Source organism: Eschrichtius robustus, chromosome 16, assembly GCF_028021215.1.
Source record: "Eschrichtius robustus isolate mEscRob2 chromosome 16, mEscRob2.pri, whole genome shotgun sequence".
NCBI lineage: Eukaryota > Metazoa > Chordata > Mammalia > Artiodactyla > Eschrichtiidae > Eschrichtius > Eschrichtius robustus.
The window spans coordinates 83,861,411-83,882,587 of record NC_090839.1 but is presented as its reverse complement, the minus strand read 5'-3'; the positions used below and the strand labels follow the sequence as shown (position 1 = coordinate 83,882,587).

The 21,177-nt window shown below is 57.4% G+C and overlaps 1 protein-coding gene across 1 annotated transcript; it reads left to right on the top strand.

Annotated features, from left to right (window-relative positions):
* Nucleotides 1–16,925: 16,925 nt before the first annotated feature.
* Nucleotides 16,926–18,919, top strand: FZD9 (frizzled class receptor 9). The gene has a single exon (XM_068524111.1). The coding sequence runs from the start codon at nt 16,926–16,928 to the stop codon at nt 18,696–18,698; it is 1,773 nt and encodes a 590-aa protein (XP_068380212.1). The 3' UTR covers nt 18,699–18,919.
* The last annotated feature ends 2,258 nt before the right edge of the window (nt 18,920–21,177 follow it).

Genomic DNA, 21,177 nt, shown 5'->3' with positions numbered 1-21,177 from the left:
CTCCCGACCCCCAGCCCAGCGGGAGTGGATTTCCCAGAGAGAGGCTGGGAGGCTGGGAGGGTGTGATCATGCCTCAGATAGGTCACTTTTGCGGGAAAACTGGCTTGCGGATGACGCAGGAGCGGTAGAGGGGGGGCAGCGGGGAGAGGGCCCCGCCCCGTGTCGTGCCTCCCAACCCCCAGGGCTCCAGTCTAGTGGTGGGGGGCGCATCAGAGCGGGGCGGCCTGGGCTTAAGGCAGGGGCAGTGGGCCTCAGAACTGCGGGGTCTTGTTTAAAAATGCAGTGTCCCCGCCCGCCCCCCCCCCCCCCCGCCCCAAATACACACACAGAGTCGATGCCCGGGAGTCTCCACCGTAAGGAGCTCCACCAATTGCTCTGATGCAGACCTCAGACTGCCCTTTGCGGTGCACTGGCTGAGGGGTCTCCCCCGACGTCCAGCCCTGCTTCAGGGTTGCCCTGAGTCCCTCCTTCCCCTTCTGCCTGTTTCATCTGGTGTCAGGTAGTGGAAGGCCTCATGGTGATCTCGGATGCTTATTTGGGGTCTTCAGCCTAAGTCCCCCGCCCCCTGGCCCCGAGCCTTATTCCTCACCCACTGCTGGGCTGTGACCCTTTCCCCACCTTGACCTGGCCGAGGACGTGTGCTGTCCCCTCTGTGGCTAGCCTGAGTCAGCAGTCTTGGCCTGGTGGACAGAGCTTCGGGGGGCCTACCGGGCAGACCCTCCATCTGGGGCATCCCCTCTGTGGAGATGAGGGGCCAGCGGCAAGCCTGGTGCCCGGTGGGGAGGAGGAGGTGGAAACTTTGTCCCAGTGACCAGAGGGCGGAGGGCTTGGCCGGGCCAGCTCTGTTCCACGCACAAGCATGTGCAGGATGCCGTGGGGCTATTTTTACTCCTGTCAAGGAGACAGTGTGATTTATGGGAAGCCTGGTCCCCTTCAGGGCTGTGTTATAAATACACCTGGCCCCATGCTCTCGTTCACTTGGAGGGGAAACTCAGGCCCCGTCCTCTCTCCTGCCTCCCTCCCTGCCTCACTGGGCCGTGTCCATACGTGGCCTTCTTGGGGGCGTCCTTCCCCTACGCAGCTGTCCCCCTGTGGTGGCCCAGCTCTCCTCAGTCACCAGGGCCTCGGCGTGAGTGAGTTTTTCAGATGCTTTTAGGAGTGGTGGTTATCTGCGAACTGCCTTTGATGAAGGGAAGAGGAGAGAGGCTTCAAATCTGGGGTTCACACTTCCTTCAAGGGCCGGATATAGGTAATAGGAAGGGGAAAGGGGCACAGGTAGGAGGCTTAAGAAAAACTCTGCCTCTCTCCCAAGATGTACCCATCTGCCCAGAGTCCCCTCCTGGAAGGTGGCAGGCCAGCTGGAGAGGGGCCCCTCTGGGCCCAGGACTGGTCCCTGCCCACCCCCTTCCTTCAGCTGCAGAAGGGCAGACAGCCCTGGCGTGGGAAACGGGGGCTGGGCTGGTGTACTTACCAGCTGTGTGGTCTTCCGCAAGTCCTTTAACTTCTCTGACCCTCAAGTTTTTCTTCTGGAAATGGACGCAAAGATGCCTGCCTTCTGGATTGATGTGTGTGAAATGCAGGCCAGGCTGGGCTGACAAGGGAGATATTCAGGCAGGCAGCCCAGCCCGTGTCCAACATCATCCCCTTCCTCTGAGGAACCCTGGTCCCTCATCTGCAGGGGCACAAGGGCAACCCTGATCAGAGAACCCCCATCCTCTGTCCTGCCTGGAGGAGGGGGAAGAGGTAGGGCTGCTTCTCCATGAGCCCCTGGGGCTCAGTTCCTTCACTCTTGGGAGGCAGGGATCATTCAGTGCAACATCCAGTGCAGACAAGTGGATGTTCAGACCTGGCCAGGATTGGTCCTCTTGTAGAGGCTAAGAGCTATAAGGGGCCTCAGAGTTCATCTAACAGTACCAGTCAGATGTCAGATATTGCCCCAGTCGTGCTGCGGAACAAACCACTCAAGTGTTTACTCGCTTATGCTTCTGCCGGGCAGCTGGGCTTGGCTGTAAGCCCAGTTGGGTCCTGCATTCCCCATGGATCTCTCAACCTCCTAGGACCGGTGGGCTGCCCAGGGCATGTGCTTCCTAGGGCTAAGACAGGAAGCCCAGGGGGGCAAGCACTTCTCAAGCCTCCTGTTCACCTCGTGTCTGCCTACCTCGCATTGGCCAAATCAAGTCACGTGGCCAAGCCCAACCTAAATGGGGTGGGGACACACTGCTCCCCTGGAGGGGCATCAGAGGGGAGGAAGTGCCTACTGCTGACTGATAAGCTAATGAGCTGACTTTCCAGCTCTGCACTGCATGACGATCAGGGGTTTCTGGACGTACTTTGGGGCAGGGAGAGGGAGAAGGAGCAGCTTGGGTGCAACATCTCCCACCCGGCTCCATCCAGAGCCGTGAAGAGCCTTGCAGGTGGGGAGTTGGGGGAGACGCTTAGTTATTCATGTGCTTCATACACTCTTGTGCATTTCTGAGTCACGTCCTTTGGTCAGCCTTGGGGAGGCCAGGATTTGTTACAGAGACAAAGAGAAAGAGGGAACACAGGGGCCCCTCTGACGTTCAAACATACAATCTTGCCGTCTTGAAAATGAGTGAACTTAACGCCAGTGTCTCCCGCTGTAACTTAACCAAGGTCCAGGCTTGGTGAACCATTCGTTTTCCGTAGAGATTATCATGAGGAAAATGGTCCCATCGAGAAGAAGGGGAGGGGTCTCATGGGAGAGGAAGTGACGGGATTAGGCGCCCCGGTTTGGGGGTCCCCACCTGGGCTTCTGCCTGGAGGGGCAGTTGCGAGGGATAAACGGAGAGGGGCGCCACGGGCAGGGCTGTCTTGCGCTGCCACCCGTGGGGACTCAGCCACGTCAAAGCAGACACGGTGGCCGGCGTGGTCGGGCCGGGGAAGCCCGGGACGCAGAGCTCTCCGAGGCCCTCACGTGGGTCCTACAGGAGAAGCCCCTGGGTTAAAAGCCAGCGGGTCAGCCGCAGGGGCAGCTCACAGGCACCAGCAGGCGCCAGCCCAGGTCGTGGGCAAGCAGGAAGCTGGACCCTTCGCCCTTTCCCTGTATCCAGGCCACCGTCTGTGTTACCCTCTTTGTTACAGAGAAGAGGCGTGTGGAAAGTGTGGCTCTCGGAGAGACAGGGTTTGTTCTAATCTATGAGAGACTAAGAGCCACTTAAATGGGCTTCACAGAGCAGACATACAGGATTCCTGCCCAGCCTCCAGCCCCCTGCCCATCACCGTAATGCAGCCCCACAGAGTAATCCTGCTGGCATCAGCCTCCCCCGACATGAGTCTGAGCAGCCTTCACTCTCTTGCTTAACACGTGTGCCCATCCCCTTGCCCACAGGGCTGAGACCCACTCCGGGCAGCCCTCCAGGCTGGCAGCCCCTCCTGAGCCCTTGCTGCAGTTGGTGGCATACTTCCTTCCCCAGGTCAGCCCTTCGAGGTGGCACAGCTGGGACGGGAGCCCAGGGAAGTGCCGTCCACCCCAGAGCCCTTTCCGCCGTCAGTTGCTGTCTCCCCTGCCCGGGAATCCCTGCCGGGGGTCCCTGGCTCCTGGGCTTCTTCTCTGGGGGCAGCCCCTGGCTGAGGGCGGGCACTGGAGGCACGGAGCAGCCCAAACCCTCCGGGGTCCTGCGCCCCCGGGGGTCAGCAAACTCAGCGGGTGGGGCCTCGGCCTCCCCGTCCCACACTCGCGGCTCCACGCCACCTGTGGCCATGGGGCTGGGGTGCGGGGAGCAGTACCCCGGTACCCTGCTTTCTGCCCCCGGCCCCAGCTTCTCCGTATCTGTTTATTTACCTTGGAAAAGGCCCTGTGGCCCAGGCAGGAAACGGGCCAACTCCAGGAGGCTCGGCCGCGCTGGGGAACAAGGAGCCACATTGTGCTCCGTGCCTGGCCACTCCCCACCCTGTGCCTGCGAAGAGCCCGGAGAGGGGGACCAGCTGGGGGCCTGGCAGGAAGGAGGCGTGGGGGCTGAGGGCTGCCAGCGCGCCAAGCCCGCCCGCCCGTGAAAGGGCTTCTGTGCAGGGGTGGGACGGGGGGCTGCCGAGTCCCCACCCCGCCAGTGAGCGGATGAGGCAGGGATGCTGGGCGGCGGCCCCTCGTCACGGCCTAGGGCCCACCCGGCACCGACCTGCCGGCCACCGACCTGCCAGCCCAGGGCAGAGGGAAGAGACCCGGGAGCCGGCTGGCCCTGGTGCCCCTGGCTTCTCTTGGGCAGACGCCACCCCTCGGTGGAGGGACGTCCTGCCCTCAGCCTCCCCTCCCCTGTCCCGACTCCTGCCAGGCAGCTGGTCCGACCTCAGGCCTCCCTGCCCGGCAGAAGCTGGAGGCGGGAGAGTCTTGCGGTCAGAGCCTGGCCCTGGCTGACGAGGCCCAGGCTGGCGTGCAGCTTGATGTCGTCATGGGGGCACTTGGGAGGGCTGACCCCTCCCCAACCCTGCATTCTTCCTCACTGACCGGCTGGTGTCCGTACGGGGTGATCTTCCATCCATCCATCCATCCATCCGTTCATTCATTCAACACGGGGCTCCCTTCCTCTCTCTTCCTATCGCCCTAACTTGCAGTGACAGCGTCCTCCAAGCCCCCTTCCCCGGTTCCCAGCGTGCTGTTTGAGAAATGTAGATCTGATTACGTCACTCCTGTCTCTCAAGGTCTTCAGGACTTCCTACTTGTTTCTGGGCAAAGAGGTTCACATAGGCCCTTTGAGCTCAGCCCCACCTGCCCCTCAGGCCCGGGGGGGGCGGGGGGGGGGGCGGACGGGACGGGACTTGAGGGGGTCAGAGGTGAGATGGATTTCTCCCACCCAGCATTGGGCGTGCGGGGAGGGGCTCTGGGTGGGCATGTCCTTCCAGTTGGAAGGGAGTCCGAGGGACCTCAGAATGGGGATGAAGACCTGGGACAAGAAATGTGCACGGCTGTCACCAGGCCAATGCCTCCGCGTCCTTCTAGGACAGCCCCTCCCAGCTGAATTGCCACCTCCCACCCCCACTCAAGGCATCACTCTCTGCCCCCAGCCCTGCTGTCCTCGCAGCCGACATCACTCCATGTATGTGTTCATCTCCAGATGGGCAGGCTCGATGTTGTAAAGATGCCAGTTCCCCCCAAAGTAATCTATAAACTTCCATAAATCAATCTCTAAATCCAGGAAGATTATTTCTGGGACTAGATGACAGAGTTCATCTAGAAGAGAAAATGAGGAGAAAGAGCCAAGACAATCATCAAAATAAAGAACAAAGGCAGGGAGCCTGCCCTTCCCCGTAGAAAAGCAAACTGCACGTTTACAATAATGAGAAAGAGTGTTTCCTGCACATTTACTGCTGTTACAGCCAACGCTGTCGTGCTCTTCTTACCTGTGTCAGGCGCTGTCAGCAACAGCTTTCCCTGTATTGACCCCTGTGATCCTCGCATTCATCCCGTGGTGCAGCTAAGGAAAGTAGCTCTAGGCCAGCCTGCTCTGCCCCAAGGCCCTGTTCTAAGCACTTTGCATCCAGGACGTCATTCAATTCTCACAGCACCCCCTGAGGTAGGTATCATACCTCCAGCTATGATATATTAATGCTATAGAGAAGATGGCCCATTGAGCTTCAGATGGGCCCAAGACCCATCAGGTGAAAAAAAGTTACAGAATGACACATGTATCATTTAAGGGAAACACAAGAAAACTCCTAACCTGTATACACTTGTGTATAGGGATGTAAGTGCATAGAAAAGTGTCTGGAAGGAAATGAAATGAAACACACGTCATTACCTCTGCAGAGGGGAGAAGGGTGGGGACATTCCCTCTTTGCCTCATGTATTTCATAGGCCTTTTCCTTCCTAAATAGTAAAATACAGGGCTTCCCTGGTGGCACAGTGGTTGAGAGTCCGCCTGCCAATGCAGGGGACACGGGTTCGAGCCCTGGTCTGGGAAGATCCCACATGCCGCGGAGCAACTAGGCCCATGCGCCACAACTGCTGAGCCTGCGCTCTAGAGCCCGCGAGCCACAGCTACTGAAGCCCGCGCGCCTAGAGCCCGTGCTCCACAGCAAAGAGAAGCCACTGCAACGAGAAACCCGCGCACCGCAGCGAAGAGTAGCCCCCGCTCGCCGCAACTGGAGAAAGCCCGCGCGCAGCAACGAAGACCCAACGCAGCCGAAAGTTAATTTAAAAAAATTTTTATAATAAAACAAGAACAGGATGATGTAAAAAAGGAGAAAATAGAGAACAAGAAAGGGCTCTTGCAAATTAAAAACATGATGGTTAAAAGTAAAAAGGAGCAGGAAAAGGAGAAATAATAATACAAGGTTGGAAGATAAAAATGAGGAAATTTCCCAGGAAGCCACTGAAAAGATAGAACAGTAGATATAGACAGCAAAGAGTATCAGAGATCAATCCAGGAGGTCCAACATCCACCTAATAGGCCTTATGCATCAGGCTCAGAGGGCACCACGCCAGGCCCACAGCACTTCTAGGGGCCCACCGAAAGGCTTTCTCTTAAAAGCAGGAAAAAATAAATCAATTTTAGGTCAAAAAGTGTTTTCATAGATAATATATTCATCTTTATACTAGGGTAGCCATAAAATACAGTTTTTAAAATTTTATTTTAATGGTGGAAGGGACCCAGGAAAGCAAAAGTGCCTAAAGACCATGAAAATCAAAATGTGGCCCCAGGCTTCAAGCAACAGCTTGAGACAACAGTTCACCCCAGAGTCCCCGAGAATTGAGTGGAGGATGTGTGTCTGAGGGAGGCAGGGAGTGAGAGCAGGCCGGGGTGGGGACCGGCAGTGACTGTGACACCCATTTGAGTGCAGAGCCCCAGCCCACGCTGTGCAGATCACCCAACCCTCCCAGCAGCCCTGGGACGCGGGCACCGCTGGAGTGTTCCCTTAACTGCCGGGAAAAGCGCAGCCCAGAGAGGTTGGGCAGATTAGCTAAGATGACAGCTACGGGGTATGATTTGAATCCAGGCCGCTGGATCCAGAAACCACGTCATGGCCTCCCACGGCCTGAATACCTCAAAAATATACTTGAGATATTCCCTGTGTGGGCGCCTGCAGAAATGTTAACACAAGAAGCAGAAAAAGACCTGCGGGCAGGGGGCTGGGGAAGGGGGGGGGGGAGCTTCTGTCCTTCACGTGGAATAACTCCCTCTGGCCTCTCCCCACCTCACACCTAGGAAAAGCCAGGAGCGGGGCAAGGACCAGGAGAAGCCAAGATGGATAGGGACACGCTCCCTGCCCATGGGAGTTTCTGGAGCAGCCCCCTGCAGAGAGACCAGCGGGTCTCTCAGACCCGCTGGCCAGGCCAGGGGAGCAAGTGGACCCATCCGGTGGGATGACCTCAGAGGGAAGTGAGGAGGCAGGCCGCAGGCCTAGTGTCCGGAGGCCTGGGGTCCAGCTCTACCTTGCAGCCTCCCAAGGTTCAGTTTCCTCATCTGTAAAATGGGGGCAAGCAAGGTCATGGGTGTGAAAGGGCCTCGCCAGGCACAGGGACTGTTGGACGAAAGAAAGGGGAGGCAGGCTGTGTGGTGGAGAGCTGGAAGGTCCTCCCTGGGCTGGGGGCAATGTCCACACCTTTTCCTCCACACCTCCACCCCTGCCTGAGGGACCACAGGGTCTGGAGTGGTTAAAGGTCACTGGCCTCGCTGGGCTCCGCCCTCGCACCTTGAAAGGCAATGTGGCCTGAAGCCAGGGCCTGCGCTGGCTGCAGAGAGGGTTTGTGGGGGCAGAAGAAGCGTTCCAGAACACGCTAGGGACAGCCATCCCAGAGCCTCCCCCTGCGGAGGCGGGGCACGGTGATGAACTGAGGCCCGCTTGTCCTGGAGGCAGGTGACTTTCCTTGGGAGGAGCCACAGGGGGACCCCCAGCCAGCCAGCAGCCTCAGACAGGGTGGGGGTCCCAGACCTACCAGGCCCCCCTCACCAGGGGCAGAATGAGGCCCACAGCTGCTGGGAGAGCCTGGGCTCCATCCGAGGCCCTCGGCTGGGCCGGGCAGGGTGGTGAGGGCCAGGCTAGGGCCTCTTTCCTCCTAGCTCGGCCGCTGAGGTTATTTTTTTCCCCTCGTTTGCTGCTGAATTTCCCTTCGAGTTGGATAAATAAGCAGCAGGTTCCAACGTCAACGGAACGGGAGCCCAAGCGGCCGCACAAAAGCAGCTTTCAGCAGCGTCAGGCACCTCTGGCCCATCCTGGCCGCAGGGTGGCCACAGCGCCCCGGCAGGGCTGTGGGGGGGCACGCAGACGCCACACCCCTTCCCAGCAGCTCCCCCCCACCCCCACCCCCACCCCGCAGCCTCCGCCTCAAATGCCCTCCTCCCTCTCCAGGACTCACACGCCTGTCACCTCTTCCGGTCCCCGCCCACCCCCAGCAGAGCCCACGCTTGTCCTTCGACCCTGACAGCACTCCGCACAGACCGTGTAAAACCCTCCCTCCCTTAAAACCTTCCGACGCAGGCTCCCCATGGCCGGAGGGTCCAGCCCGGCTTTCCAGCATCCGCTGCTGTGGGCTCCAGGAGGCTGCTTCTGTTTTCTCTCCAAAGCTTCTGCGAAGGCTGTTCCCTCTGTCTAGAACATCCCCTGTCTCCTGCCTGGCTCCCACTGGGCTAAGCAACCCTGTTCAAGTATCACTCCCTCTGATGCCCGCCCCAGCTCCTCTCTCGTCACAGACATCAGCTGCCCCCAGAGTGGTCCCGATTCATCACCTGACCATGAGCAAACAGAGGGCAGGTTCGTCTCGTGTGCACAGCGCCTGCCCGGCCGCGCTGTGTGCTCTGGGGACACAGAGGAGGCGCCCGGTTAGCGTTTGCAGCTCCACATCCCCGTAACGCCACGCTCACCTTGCACGTACCTGAGCTAGATGCATACTAACCTGTAGCGACAGCAGTTCAGGGGCGGCCTGGGGAAGGGACGGAGGGAACAAAAAAGCTTCGGGTGGTGAAGGATATGATGTTTTAAATTATATTTTAATTTAATTTTTTTACTGAAGTAGAGTTGATTTATACAGCGTTTTGCCAATCTCTGCCGTACAGCAAAGTGACTCAGTTAAACACATAAAGACATTCTTGTTTATAATATTCTTTTCCATTATGGTTTATCACAGGATACTGAATACAGTTCCCTGTGCTATAGAGTGGGGCCTTGTTGTTTATCCATCCTACGTATAATACTTTAGATCTGCTAATCCCCCCTCCGCCCCGCCCGCACTCCCAGTCCTCCCCTCCCCCACCCCCCTCCCCCTTGGCAACCACAAGTCTGTTCTCTGTGTCTGTGAGTCTGTTTCTGTTTCGTAGATAGGTTCATTTGTGCCATATTTTAGATTCCACATACAAGTGATAAAGAATATGATGGGTTTTTTAAATCTCGATGCTATCACTTGCCTGAAGCGAGTTTCTTCCATTCTTTCTAAGCCTGTTTCCTCATCTAGCATTTAGGGTAATAACCACCTCATGAGGGTGTTATGAGGATTAAATGAGATGTGAATTAATACTTAATAAATGGCAGTTTTATTAAGCTCATTTCACACTGTATTGACCATATATTAATACATATACCATTTATTAACAATTTAATGTACTACTTTTCAGCAAGAGAGTTGCATTTTAACTAGAGGATATTCATTATCTGGATCAATTGTGGTGATGATTTCCCAAGTATATCCTTAGGTCAAAATGCATCGAATTGTACACTTTAAATATGTGCAAGCTAATTGCACATCAATAGTGTACCTCAGTAATGCTGTAAAAAATTTCAAAGACCAATTGACCCAGCAAGTTCTCAGATTCTGTGCTATGGAAATAAAAGCACAAGTACACTCAGGGGTCAGCAAACGTTTCCTGCAAAGGGCCGGATAGTAAATGTTTTCGGCTTTGCGGGCCATTTGGTCTCTATCATAACTACTCAATTCTGCCAACGTGTTATAGCTGGAAAGCAACCATAGATTCTACATAAACCAATGAGCATAGCTGTGTTCCAGTAAAACTTTATTTATAAGAACAGGCGGAGGGCCAGATTTGGACTACGGGCCACAGTTTGCAGATCCTGAATCTAGGTACATCTACCTATGTCAGGATCATAACAGAAACAACCTAAATGTCTATCCATAGGGGACTGGTTGAATCGTTTATAATAAACCCACACTGTGGAAATTAGAATGACTATTAAAAAGGATGGGTTGGATCCTGTGTGTTGACCTGTAAAGACCATTCATGGTAGATTATTTTTCAAATATTTTATTGCGAAAATGTAAAAATACACAGACTATTTAAAGTTTATAGCAAACACCTGAATGCCCACCATGAGATTCTACCATTAATATTTTACTACACTTATTTTTTATCATATGTCCATCCATCTGTCCATGATAGATTCTTAGGTGAGAAAATGAGGTGTAAAATGTACAATATGACTTCCATTTTAGTAAAAGAAAGAAAAGATCAGAAAAGATTGCACTATGTGTATTTGTGTTTGTAAAGTCTAGAAAAAAGTATCAGAAGAGATGCCTGAACTCTTTTTTTTTTTTTAATTGAAGCATAGTTGATTTACAACATAGTGTTAGTTTCAGGTGTACAACATAGTGATTTAGTTATATAGATATAGATATTCTTTTTCAGATTCTTTTCTAAAATATCATAGGTTTTTACAAGATATTGAATATAGTTCCCTGTGCTATACAGTAGGTCTTTATTGTTTATCTGTTTCATACATAGTAGTATGTATATGTTAATTCCAAACTCCTAATTTATCCCACCGTCCCCCCCCCCGCCCCCCGCCACCCTTTCCCCTTGGGTAACCATAAATTTGTTTTCTCTGTCTGTGAGTCTGTTTCTACTTTGTAAATGAGTTTATTTGTATCATTTTTTTTAGATTCCACATGTAAGTGATATCATATATTTGTCTCTCTCTGACTTACTTCACTTAGTATGATAATCTCTAGGTCCATCCATGTTGCTGCAAATGGCATTATTTCATTCTTTTTAATGGCTGAGTAGTATTCCATTGTGTATACATCTTTTTTTAATCCATTCCTCTGTGGGTGGACGCTTAGGTTGCCTCCATGTCTTGGCTGTTGTAAATAGTGCCACTGTGAACAACTGGGGTGCATGTGTCTTTTCAACTCAGAGTTTTCATCTTTTCCAGATATATGCCCAGAAGTGGGATTGCTGGATCATATGGTAATTCTATTTTTTAGTTTTTTAAGGAACCTCCATACTGTTTCCCATAGTGGCTGCACCAGTTTACATTCCCACCAACAGAGTAGTAGGGTTTTCTTTTCTCCACACCCTCTCCAGCATTTACTATTTGTAGACTTTTTGATGATGGCCATTCTGACCAGTGTGAGGCAATACCTCATTGTAGTTTTGATTTGCGTTTCTCTAATAATTCAGGATGTTGAGCGTCTTTTCACGTGCCTGTTAGCCATCTGTATGTCTTCTTTGGAGAAATGTCTGTTTAGGTCCTCCACCCATTTTTTGGTTGGGTCATTTGGTTTTTTTTTTGATATTGAACTGTATGAGCTGTTTGTTTATTTTGGAAATTAAGCCCTTGTTGGTTGCAGGAGACGCCTGAACTCCTGATGCTGGTTACCTGAGGGCAAGGGTTGCAAGGGAATTAGTTTTGAAAATTTGAAAGCCCTAATAAGAAATTTTAAAAACGCTTCTTTAGTAAGACTAGAATGAACCGTCTAGTCCAGCCCTTGACATCCCAATAAAGAGACCCTGAGGGCTTCCCCGGGGGCGCCAGGTGGTAAGAATCCGCCTGCCAATGCAGGGGACACGGGTTGGACCCCTGGGCTGGGAAGATCCCACAAGCTGCGGAGCACCTAAGCCCTTGCGCCACAACGACTGAGCCTGCGCTCTAGAACCCACGAGCCACAACTACTGAACCCGTGAGCCACCGCGTGCCACAACTACCAAGGTCCATGCTCCTAGAGCTCGTGCTCCGCAACAAGAGAAGCCACTGCAATGAGAAGCCCGCGCACTGCAACGAAGAGTAGCCCCCGCTCGCCGCAACCAGAGAAAGCCCGCGCGCAGCAACGAAGACCCAACGCAGCCAAAAATAAATGAATAAATTTATTAAAAAAAAAAAAAAAAAAAGAGACCCTGAATCAGAACCAGGGCTCAAGCTGCGGGGAGGTGGGCCCATTCCCTGAGCCTGCCCGGTGCGTGGGCAAGTGTGTGCACACTCGGGAATAACCAGGCCCCTGCGTGTCCTTGTGTGTGTATACACACTTAACGCGCCCCCAGACCCACATACACAGCATGCATATGTGCTGGCGCCCACTGCTGTCTGCCCAGGCTGCTGTGTCACTCCACAGCCGACCCCGCCCAGGAGCAGGCGTGTCAGTGTGATACCCCTTGGGTCCTTCATCACCCCCGGCAGCCCCTCCTGAGGGTTGTCCCAGGCACCTGGAGGAGGCGCAGCACGACCCTCCTCCTGGTTTCTGCTTACTCACGCGGACACCTCTGTCCCCCAGGGTCTAATCAGTACCCCTCCCCCAACCTCAGGCCCCACTTGCATGCAGCCTCTTCCAGAAGGATCTACGGCCACCTCCTCATTATGACGTTCTTTCATTCAACAAACATTTATGGGAGCCTACTCCAGGCTAGGCACCAAGACACCCAGGAGCACGGCCCGGCCCCTGACCTCCAGAAACTCCCAGGTTTATGGGGAGACAGGCGCAGTCGTGGTGGCTGCAGGGCACAGAGGCAGGCACCAGGGCCATCGGGCAGGGGGTCATCCTGGAGGAGGCAATACCAGGGTCAGGCTGCAGAGAGGTCAGCATGTGTCCTGTGGGGTGAGTGGTGGCTGCGGTCAGGGAGGACGTGGTAAGAAGGGAAGACCGGAGCGCTGGGGTTGGAGGACACGGGTCAGGAGGGTGTTCCTTCCCACTTGTGTAGGGCAGCTCATAGGCCCACAGCCAAGGGCCCCCAGGAAGGGAGTCTTCTCCCACCCCCCGCCCCGGGAGGAGGAGTTGGGGGGGGGGTTCCATTCCCACCTCGCCCAACTCTGGCCCTTCTGCCCAGTGAGCAGGAGTGGGGGTGGGCATTGATGGTAATCTCCCTCCTCCCGGTCCCCTCCGGTCCTCCTCCTAGTCTCCTTTTCAGTGAGTGCCTGGCGTATTGTTCCGCCTTTGTAAAGAGGCAGATCGAGTGACAAAGCAGGGTGGGTGGGCAGGCAGCCCAAGAGGCCTCTTCTCTCCCAGGCAGCATCTGCATGGGGGAGGGGCTGTTCTACACCCCCCACCTCTGGCTTCCAGGAGCAGCTGTTGTCATGGTGACAAGCCTGGCATCCCATGGCTCCTGGGGCATCCTCCCCACTGTGGCTGCCGGAGGAAGGGCCCCCGGACTCCTCTCCACCCTGGTTGGGGGCGGGGGCACAAAAAAACCTGGCTCCCTGGACAGTCCTAGCAGGGGGAAGCCTCCAGCCTTCTGTGCCTCCCAATCCGGCTGCCTGCACAGGGGCAGCTCCAGAGCCCCCGCCTCCTACAGACACTGTGATGTGGTGGGCTCAGGCCATGCACCTCTGTCATCCATGCGTCTCTGCCTCCTTGGGGCAAGATACAGAGAGAAATAAAATGTCCCCTGGGTCCTTGAGCAGCTGCTGGCATTGGGGCAGAGGGAGGAGATGGATGGAAGGCTAACAGTACATGAGTGTACAAGTGGGGGACAGTGGGTGGGCAAGGACTCTGGGCCCACAGAGCAGAGCCTCCAGCCCCATCCAGGAGAGCTGGGGGGCTACCCCTAGGAGGCTGGTGTGCCCAACAGAGCAGAAGAGAAGGGCCTTCTGGGCTGGGGAGATTGGAGGCATGGCATGGCATGGGTTTCCGAGGAGTTGGTCGTGGCAGGAAAGGAAGAGGCGGATGGGGGCTACGCCTGGAAGGGCTTCTGCTGCCGTCCTCAGGAGCATGACCTTCACCCTGGGCAATGGGAAGCTGCCACTGGCATTTCGGGAACCTCCTTGACTAGGTGGTCGAAGCCAGGTCCTTTTTTCAAAGCTACCCTATTTCTGTGCTACCTCCTTGGGAAGTTCAGGAGCTTGCCGCTGCGCCTCTCACGGCTCAGGTGGGCCGAGTTTGTATTTCTTGCAGGGCACAGGGCTGGCTGCATCTCCATGGAGTCCCACTCTCTCGGGTCCTCTTGGAGAGCGAGAGGCTGGGTCCTTCTCCCTTCCCTGCTCCAGCACAGCTCTAAGAGGAGGTGAGCACTAATTACAGCTGCTGCCCCGACTCCTTGCTGTGCCTCCACCACATGCCAGGCTCTACAGCAGAGCAGTGTTGGCCGAGCAGGGCCAGCTGGGCAGGTGCCCTTGCTCTGGTGGTGACAGGCAGCCTCATGCAGTAGAAGAGCCTGAATGCCATCCCTGACCCTTGTGAGGTGTGTAATCCCAGGCAAATACCTTGAGTTTTCTTTTTTTTTTTTTAATTTTATTTATTTTATTTATTTATTTTTGGCTGCACTGGGTCTTTGTTGCTGCGTGTGGGCTTTCTCTAGTTGTGGCGAGCGGGGGCTACTCTTCGTTGTGGTGCGCGGGCTTCTCATTGCGGTGGCTTCTCTTGTTGCAGAGCACGGGCTCTAAGCATGCGGGCTTCAGTAGTTATGGCACGTGGGCTCAGTAGTTGTGGCGCACGGGCTTAGTTGCTCTGCAGCATGTGGGATCTTCCCGGACCAGGGCTCGAACTCGTGTCCCCTGCATTGGCAGGCGGATTCTTAACCACTGTGCCACCAAGGAAGCCCCTCTTGAGTGTTCTGAGCCTCAATTTCTCATCTGTAAAATGGGCACAGAATTCCTTGCAGGGCTGTTATGAGAGTTTAAAAAGTCACCGTGTAGGGCTTCTCTGGTGGCGCCGTGGTTACGAATCTGCCTGCCAGTGCAGGGGACAAGGGTTCGAGCCCTGGTATGGGAAGATCCCACATGCCGCGGAGCAACTAAGCCCATGCGCCACAACTACTGAGCCTGCGCTCCAGAGCCCACGAGCCACAACTCCTGAAGCCCGCGCGCCTAGAGCCCGTGCTCTGCAACAAGAGAAGCCACCGCAATGAGAAGCCTGTGCACCGCAACGAAGAGTAGCCCCCGCTCACCACAGCTAGAGAAAGCCCGCGTGCAGCAACAAAGACCCAACTCAGCCAAAAATTTAAAAAAATAAAAAAAATAAAAAGTCACTGTGTAAAATGCCTGGCCCAGGGCCCACTTGGCTCACCATGGGTCCTTGGCCAGTTTCCGAGGCCCCCTGCAGTGCAGGTCACTCCCTCAGTCCTTCATCTGCTTGGCACCCCTGAGCAGCTGCTAGGGCTGGACCTATGCCGAGCGCTCACGCGGAAGCTGAGTCTGAGTCTTCCAGGTACCTCTAGGCCAAGGGGGTGAGGGCAGACGGGGGTGGGCCGTGGAGGAGGGAGGCAGTGTCTCAGGGAGCTTCAGACCAGAGCAAGGCCCTTTGGGTGGCGTGCTGGATGGCACTCGGGTTTCACCCACAAAGCTACCCGGGAACCATGGTGGGAACCTGGCTGGGCAGAGGCGGGAGGGCGGAGGGGCTTTGGGACTCCAGGCGGCCCCGGGCAACCTCAGCCTCTCAGAAACACCTTCCCAACCTGAGGGTGGACGAGTGGGGTGGTGTCGGCGGCTCAGGGGTCGCAGTCTCAGACCTCACTCACTTATTGTCACCGGTCACCATGAGGCCGAGTCATATTCCTAGGACTGCCTTGATTCGTTCCATCTGTACAAAGGGAAAGGCAGTCCTCCCCGCTCCCCGCGGTTTCGCTGCTGCCCGTGGAAGCAGAGTGAGTAAGCTGGTTATCTTCCTGACAGCTATCTGGCTTAGGTGAGGAGGGTATGAAGTGAATTAAAATATTCCACAGGTGTCACTGTACGCGGTCCCCTGCTCTGCTGTCTGGGGGGCCTGGCGGGGGCGGGAAGGGGGTGGTGGACGTGGTTCAGGCAGAGTGCGGCAGGCTCTCTGGGCCGAGAGGAATTCACAGGGGAAAACCTGTACCAAGGGAGCGCAGAGGACAGGAGGGGAGGGGGCAGAGGGAGACGGGGTCCTCCAGCTCTGTGCGAAGCAGTTTTCAAGCGGTCCCGAGGCGTCAAGGGGCACCCTAGACAGCAGAACCTCCCGCGGATAGGGTGACACCTCCCCCGAGGCCCACCTGGGAAGGGGAGAAGGGACCATTCCTGGACTGCGGAGAGAGACAATGAGGTCAAGTGCGCAGTTGTGACGGGTAAGTAGCACGTGAGCAACAAATGAATTGTTCATTTCTACAGGATTATCTGCCGGTTTTACAGAAAAGGAAACAGAGCGAAGAGCCCAAAGCCACATACAACTAGTGAAGAAGCAGAGGCTGCACTTGAACTGTCCCAGAGTACACACACGGTCGAGGCGTCCCACGCGTAAAAGCCTTAGAAATCGTCCCGCCTGGGGTAAAAAGAGGTGATGCGGTACGGTGGCAGGGAAATCCTCCGGCTGACTGTCTTGTCGCGGGGAGAGGTTGGGCAGCAACCCACTCAGAAGGGGAAGAACCGAGTGTGAGCGGGCCGACGAGGTCGCCTGTACACCCCGCCCCGCCAGACCGCGCCCGGGTTGGTGCCTCCCCGCGCAGCTGCGAGACGCGGCGCCTTTAAAGCCCGGCTGGGGGCGTGCCCTGCGCGCTGATGGCACGCCCCTGGGCGTGTCCTCCCGGCGCCCCGCCCCGAGGCTTGTAGCCGCGGCCCCGGGAGGCGGGGCACGCTCTGGCTCGGCGGCCGTTCGAGTGGCGGCGGTTCGGCAGCTCGGCGCCTCCTTTCCCTCCGGCGGCTTCCCCGCTCGCTGCCCAGGGCGCCCGGCCGCGCCCTGACACACGCGGCCAGCTCGGCTATGGCCCGCGCCCCGCGACGTGGCGGGCGGGCACGGGGGCGCCGGACGGCGCGGCCAGAGTGAGGCGAGGCCGCCCTCCCGCCCTCGGCCGGGGCCGCCCGGGATGGCCGTGCCGCCGCTCCGCCGGGCGCTGCTGCTGTGGCAGCTGCTGGCGGCGGGCGGCGCGGCTCTGGAGATCGGCCGCTTCGACCCGGAGCGCGGGCGCGGGCCGGCGCCGTGCCAGGCGGTGGAGATCCCCATGTGCCGCGGCATCGGCTACAACCTGACCCGCATGCCCAACCTGCTGGGCCACACGTCGCAGGGCGAGGCGGCCGCCGAGCTGGCCGAGTTCGCGCCTCTCGTGCAGTACGGCTGCCACAGCCACCTGCGCTTCTTCCTGTGCTCGCTCTACGCGCCCATGTGCACCGACCAGGTCTCGACGCCCATCCCCGCCTGCCGGCCCATGTGCGAGCAGGCGCGCCTGCGCTGCGCGCCCATCATGGAGCAGTTCAACTTCGGCTGGCCGGACTCGCTGGACTGCGCGCGGCTGCCCACGCGCAACGACCCGCACGCGCTCTGCATGGAGGCGCCCGAGAACGCCACGGCCGGCCCCGCCGAGCCCCACAAGGGCCTGGGCATGCTGCCCGTGGCGCCGCGGCCCGCGCGGCCCCCCGGCGACGCCGCCCTAGGCGCCGCCGGCGGCACCTGCGAGAACCCCGAGAAGTTCCAGTACGTGGAGAAGAGCCGCTCGTGCGCGCCGCGCTGCGGGCCAGGCGTCGAGGTGTTCTGGTCGCGGCGCGACAAGGACTTCGCGCTCGTCTGGATGGCCGTGTGGTCGGCGCTGTGCTTCTTCTCCACCGCCTTCACCGTGCTCACCTTCTTGCTGGAACCTCACCGCTTCCAGTACCCGGAGCGCCCCATCATCTTCCTTTCCATGTGCTACAACGTCTACTCGCTAGCCTTCCTCATCCGGGCTGTGGCTGGGGCCCAGAGCGTGGCTTGCGACCAGGAGGCGGGTGCGCTCTACGTGATCCAGGAGGGCCTGGAGAACACGGGCTGCACCCTCGTCTTCCTGCTGCTCTACTACTTCGGCATGGCCAGCTCGCTGTGGTGGGTGGTGCTGACCCTCACCTGGTTCCTGGCGGCTGGCAAGAAGTGGGGCCACGAGGCCATCGAGGCCCACGGCAGCTACTTCCACATGGCGGCCTGGGGGCTGCCGGCTCTCAAGACCATCGTTATCCTGACTCTGCGCAAGGTGGCAGGGGATGAGCTGACTGGGCTCTGTTACGTGGCCAGCATGGATGCCGGGGCGCTCACGGGCTTCGTGCTGGTACCCCTCTCCTGCTACCTGGTGCTGGGCACGAGCTTCCTCCTGACCGGCTTCGTGGCCCTCTTCCACATCCGCAAGATCATGAAGACGGGGGGCACCAACACAGAGAAGCTGGAGAAGCTCATGGTCAAGATTGGAGTCTTCTCCATCCTCTACACTGTGCCCGCCACCTGCGTCATTGTGTGCTACGTCTATGAACGCCTCAACATGGACTTCTGGCGCTTGCGGGCCACAGAGCAGCCCTGCTCGGCAGCCACCACGCCCGGCGGCTGGAGGGACTGCTCGCTGCAAGGGGGCTCAGTGCCCACCGTGGCTGTCTTTATGCTCAAAATCTTCATGTCGCTGGTGGTGGGCATCACCAGCGGCGTCTGGGTATGGAGCTCCAAGACTTTCCAGACTTGGCAGAGCCTGTGCCACCGCAAGGTGGCAGCTGGCCGGGCGCGGGCAAAGACCTGCCGGGCCCCCGGGGGCTATGGCCGTGGCACCCACTGCCACTATAAGGCCCCTACCGTGGTCTTGCACATGACTAAGACGGATCCTTCTCTGGAGAACCCCACACACCTCTAGGGACACAGGCCTGCGTGGGGCGGCTGTCGCCCCCTCCTAGCCCCCCTCCGGAGGAGACAGCTGACTAGCAGCTGCCCAGCTGTCAAGGTCAGGCAAGTGAGTGCGAGGGGCCGAGGACCAGGGCGGGGAGACTCTCCTTCAACCGTCACGTGTCAGGACCCAGTGAGGCTCACTCCCCTGTCACCTAGTGCAAGGGGGTGGGCCTGGCTGAGTCCCCCGCAGGGCCCTGGGGGTGGGGGGGCATGTGGAGAGGGGGAGGGGTAGAAGGGGGTGTGGTCCAGCAGAGTTTATTTAATGATGTAATTTATTGTTGAGTTTCTCTGGAAGCTGTGACTAGAATAAACCCCCGTGTGGCACCGCTGAGTCTTCTCTGGACTGGGAAGGGGGAAGGTAGGAGGGTGAGGGCCCTGCAGGAGTCTCCCTTGTGAGCAGAGCTGGTGGTGAGTTCTGGGCTCATCCCCTGACCCCGTTTTCTGGCTCTCCATCAATGGGGAGGACATCCTGCTGTGAAACAGCTGTGTTTTGCAGGAGTCCCAGATTCTTCTCCTCTTTGCTCCTTTTGGCAACCTGCTTGCCTCTCTGAGCCCTGGGCTCCTGCTTCCCAAAGTGAGACTGGGATGCCTGCTGGGATACTCAGGGAATCCCCCGGGATGACACTGTCCCCGCCCTCTGGCCCGGGGGGGAGTCTAGCCTGTTTGGGGGCTGTGGGTAAGACTCTGCTTTCCTCATTTTGTATAAAAAATGAGGGCATCAGCCTATCTCAAAGTTTTCCTTGGAGGCTCAGGATCTGTTCCCACTGTCTTTCTGGCCCATCCTGCTGTCCCCTCTCTGGGGCCTGAGGGCCAAGGCCCAGCTGACTGTCCTCATTGCCTCTGAAGATTGCTGATGTGATGCGGCCACTTCACTCCTTGGGGCCCTAGTCAGGGCACACCACCCTCTCGTCCCTCTGGGTGGAGATGGGGCTGGACTGTTATATGGGCATCTTGGTAGCAGACACAGGCATAGAGACAGCCCTTGAAGATAGTGGAGATTGGGTCCCTAGCTCCTAAAGGGCTGTGGAAAGGTTTGAGGTGTGACCACAGCAGTGAGAAACGGGGCAGGTGCTGGGGCATGCACATGGCTCCCCTGAGGCAGCTCGCACATTCGTGTGCCGGGATAGGAAAAGGTACTGCGCCTATCTGTGTGCCTGGGAGGCCCTGGGGCTGCCAGGACCTGCGCCAGCCACCTCCGTGTGTGGCCGTCCCGGAGACCCTGTCAGCGTGGAGTCAGACCTCAGCGTCCTATCTTAGCCTCTGCTTTGGCCACTGTGACTCCAGCCAGGTGAGGGTCTTGGTTCCTGTCCCTGGGTGCATGACACGTTCAGTGTCACTGTCAGGAGGCCCCAGGGTCCAGCCCCACTGCCAGCCAAGGGGAGGCCCAAGGTCAACTGCTTCATATCACAGTAGGGCTGAGCCCCCAAACCCAGCACCTCTCCAGCCAGAGCCCTTTACCCTGCACCAACCACCAATCTCACAGCCAACAAGAAAGAAACCAAATGGAGATCAAACAGGTGGCATCAGCTCCCTCAGGAGGTGAGGGGGGAGAGGGCTGTCCCTCACAAGGAACAGTACTGACCCCTAAGGGAACTTCGCAGCCCTCACACCTTTGCTGCTGGCAGGTGGAATGCGCCCCCGCCCCCCCAATCTAAATCCTTCCCTTCTCATAGACACAGGCTAAGTCCTCGTGCCTTCTCTGACCAGTGAAACCAAGTGACCCTAACATGTGGCAACTCGCCGGGGGAGGGTCCCTGACTGAGAAACAGAATGAGCTTAATGAAGGTGACAGGGGCCCAAGGTGGGAGTGGGAGGGGGAGTGGCTGCACCGAGCCGGGCTTAACAGGCCAGGTTTGCGGGGAGCCGACCTGAAACTGCTGAGGGCCTGCACTAGGGCAGGGGCAGCCGGAGGCAAAGGAGAGGATTCTGGAAACGGGAGGAGAAAGGCAAGTGATGTGTATGGGCCAAGGGTGGAGGGGAGGGCGAGCATCAGGAGTGGCACCAATTCACCCAAGTCCTTGCCAGTCAGTGGGCACTTGGCTGTGTCCCACTCAGCGGAAACAAGACTGGCTTCCAGGACAACTGGGATGGCGGGGGGTGGGGGGCGTGCAATCAGGACAGGCCCCAAGGGGGCTCTGCTTTGAGGCTGAGATGGTTCACACAGGCCAGGACCTGGGAGGGAGGGCGGGCGGGCGGGCCTTGCCAGCTAAGGCTTCTCAGCGCTGGACGACATTATGGAAAAGTCCCAGACCCTAGAGGAAGAGGAAGAAGGAAACATTATTAAAGACCTTTTACAGAAGTCCTCCATCTGATCCTCCTCTCCCCGTTTTGCAGACAAGGGAAGTGTTTGAAGGGCTCGGTTGGCTCAAGTTCACACAGCCAGGGAGACTGTGGCCTCCAGAGCCTGTGACTTCACACCATGGAGTCCATCGGGGCATGGGGTGAGA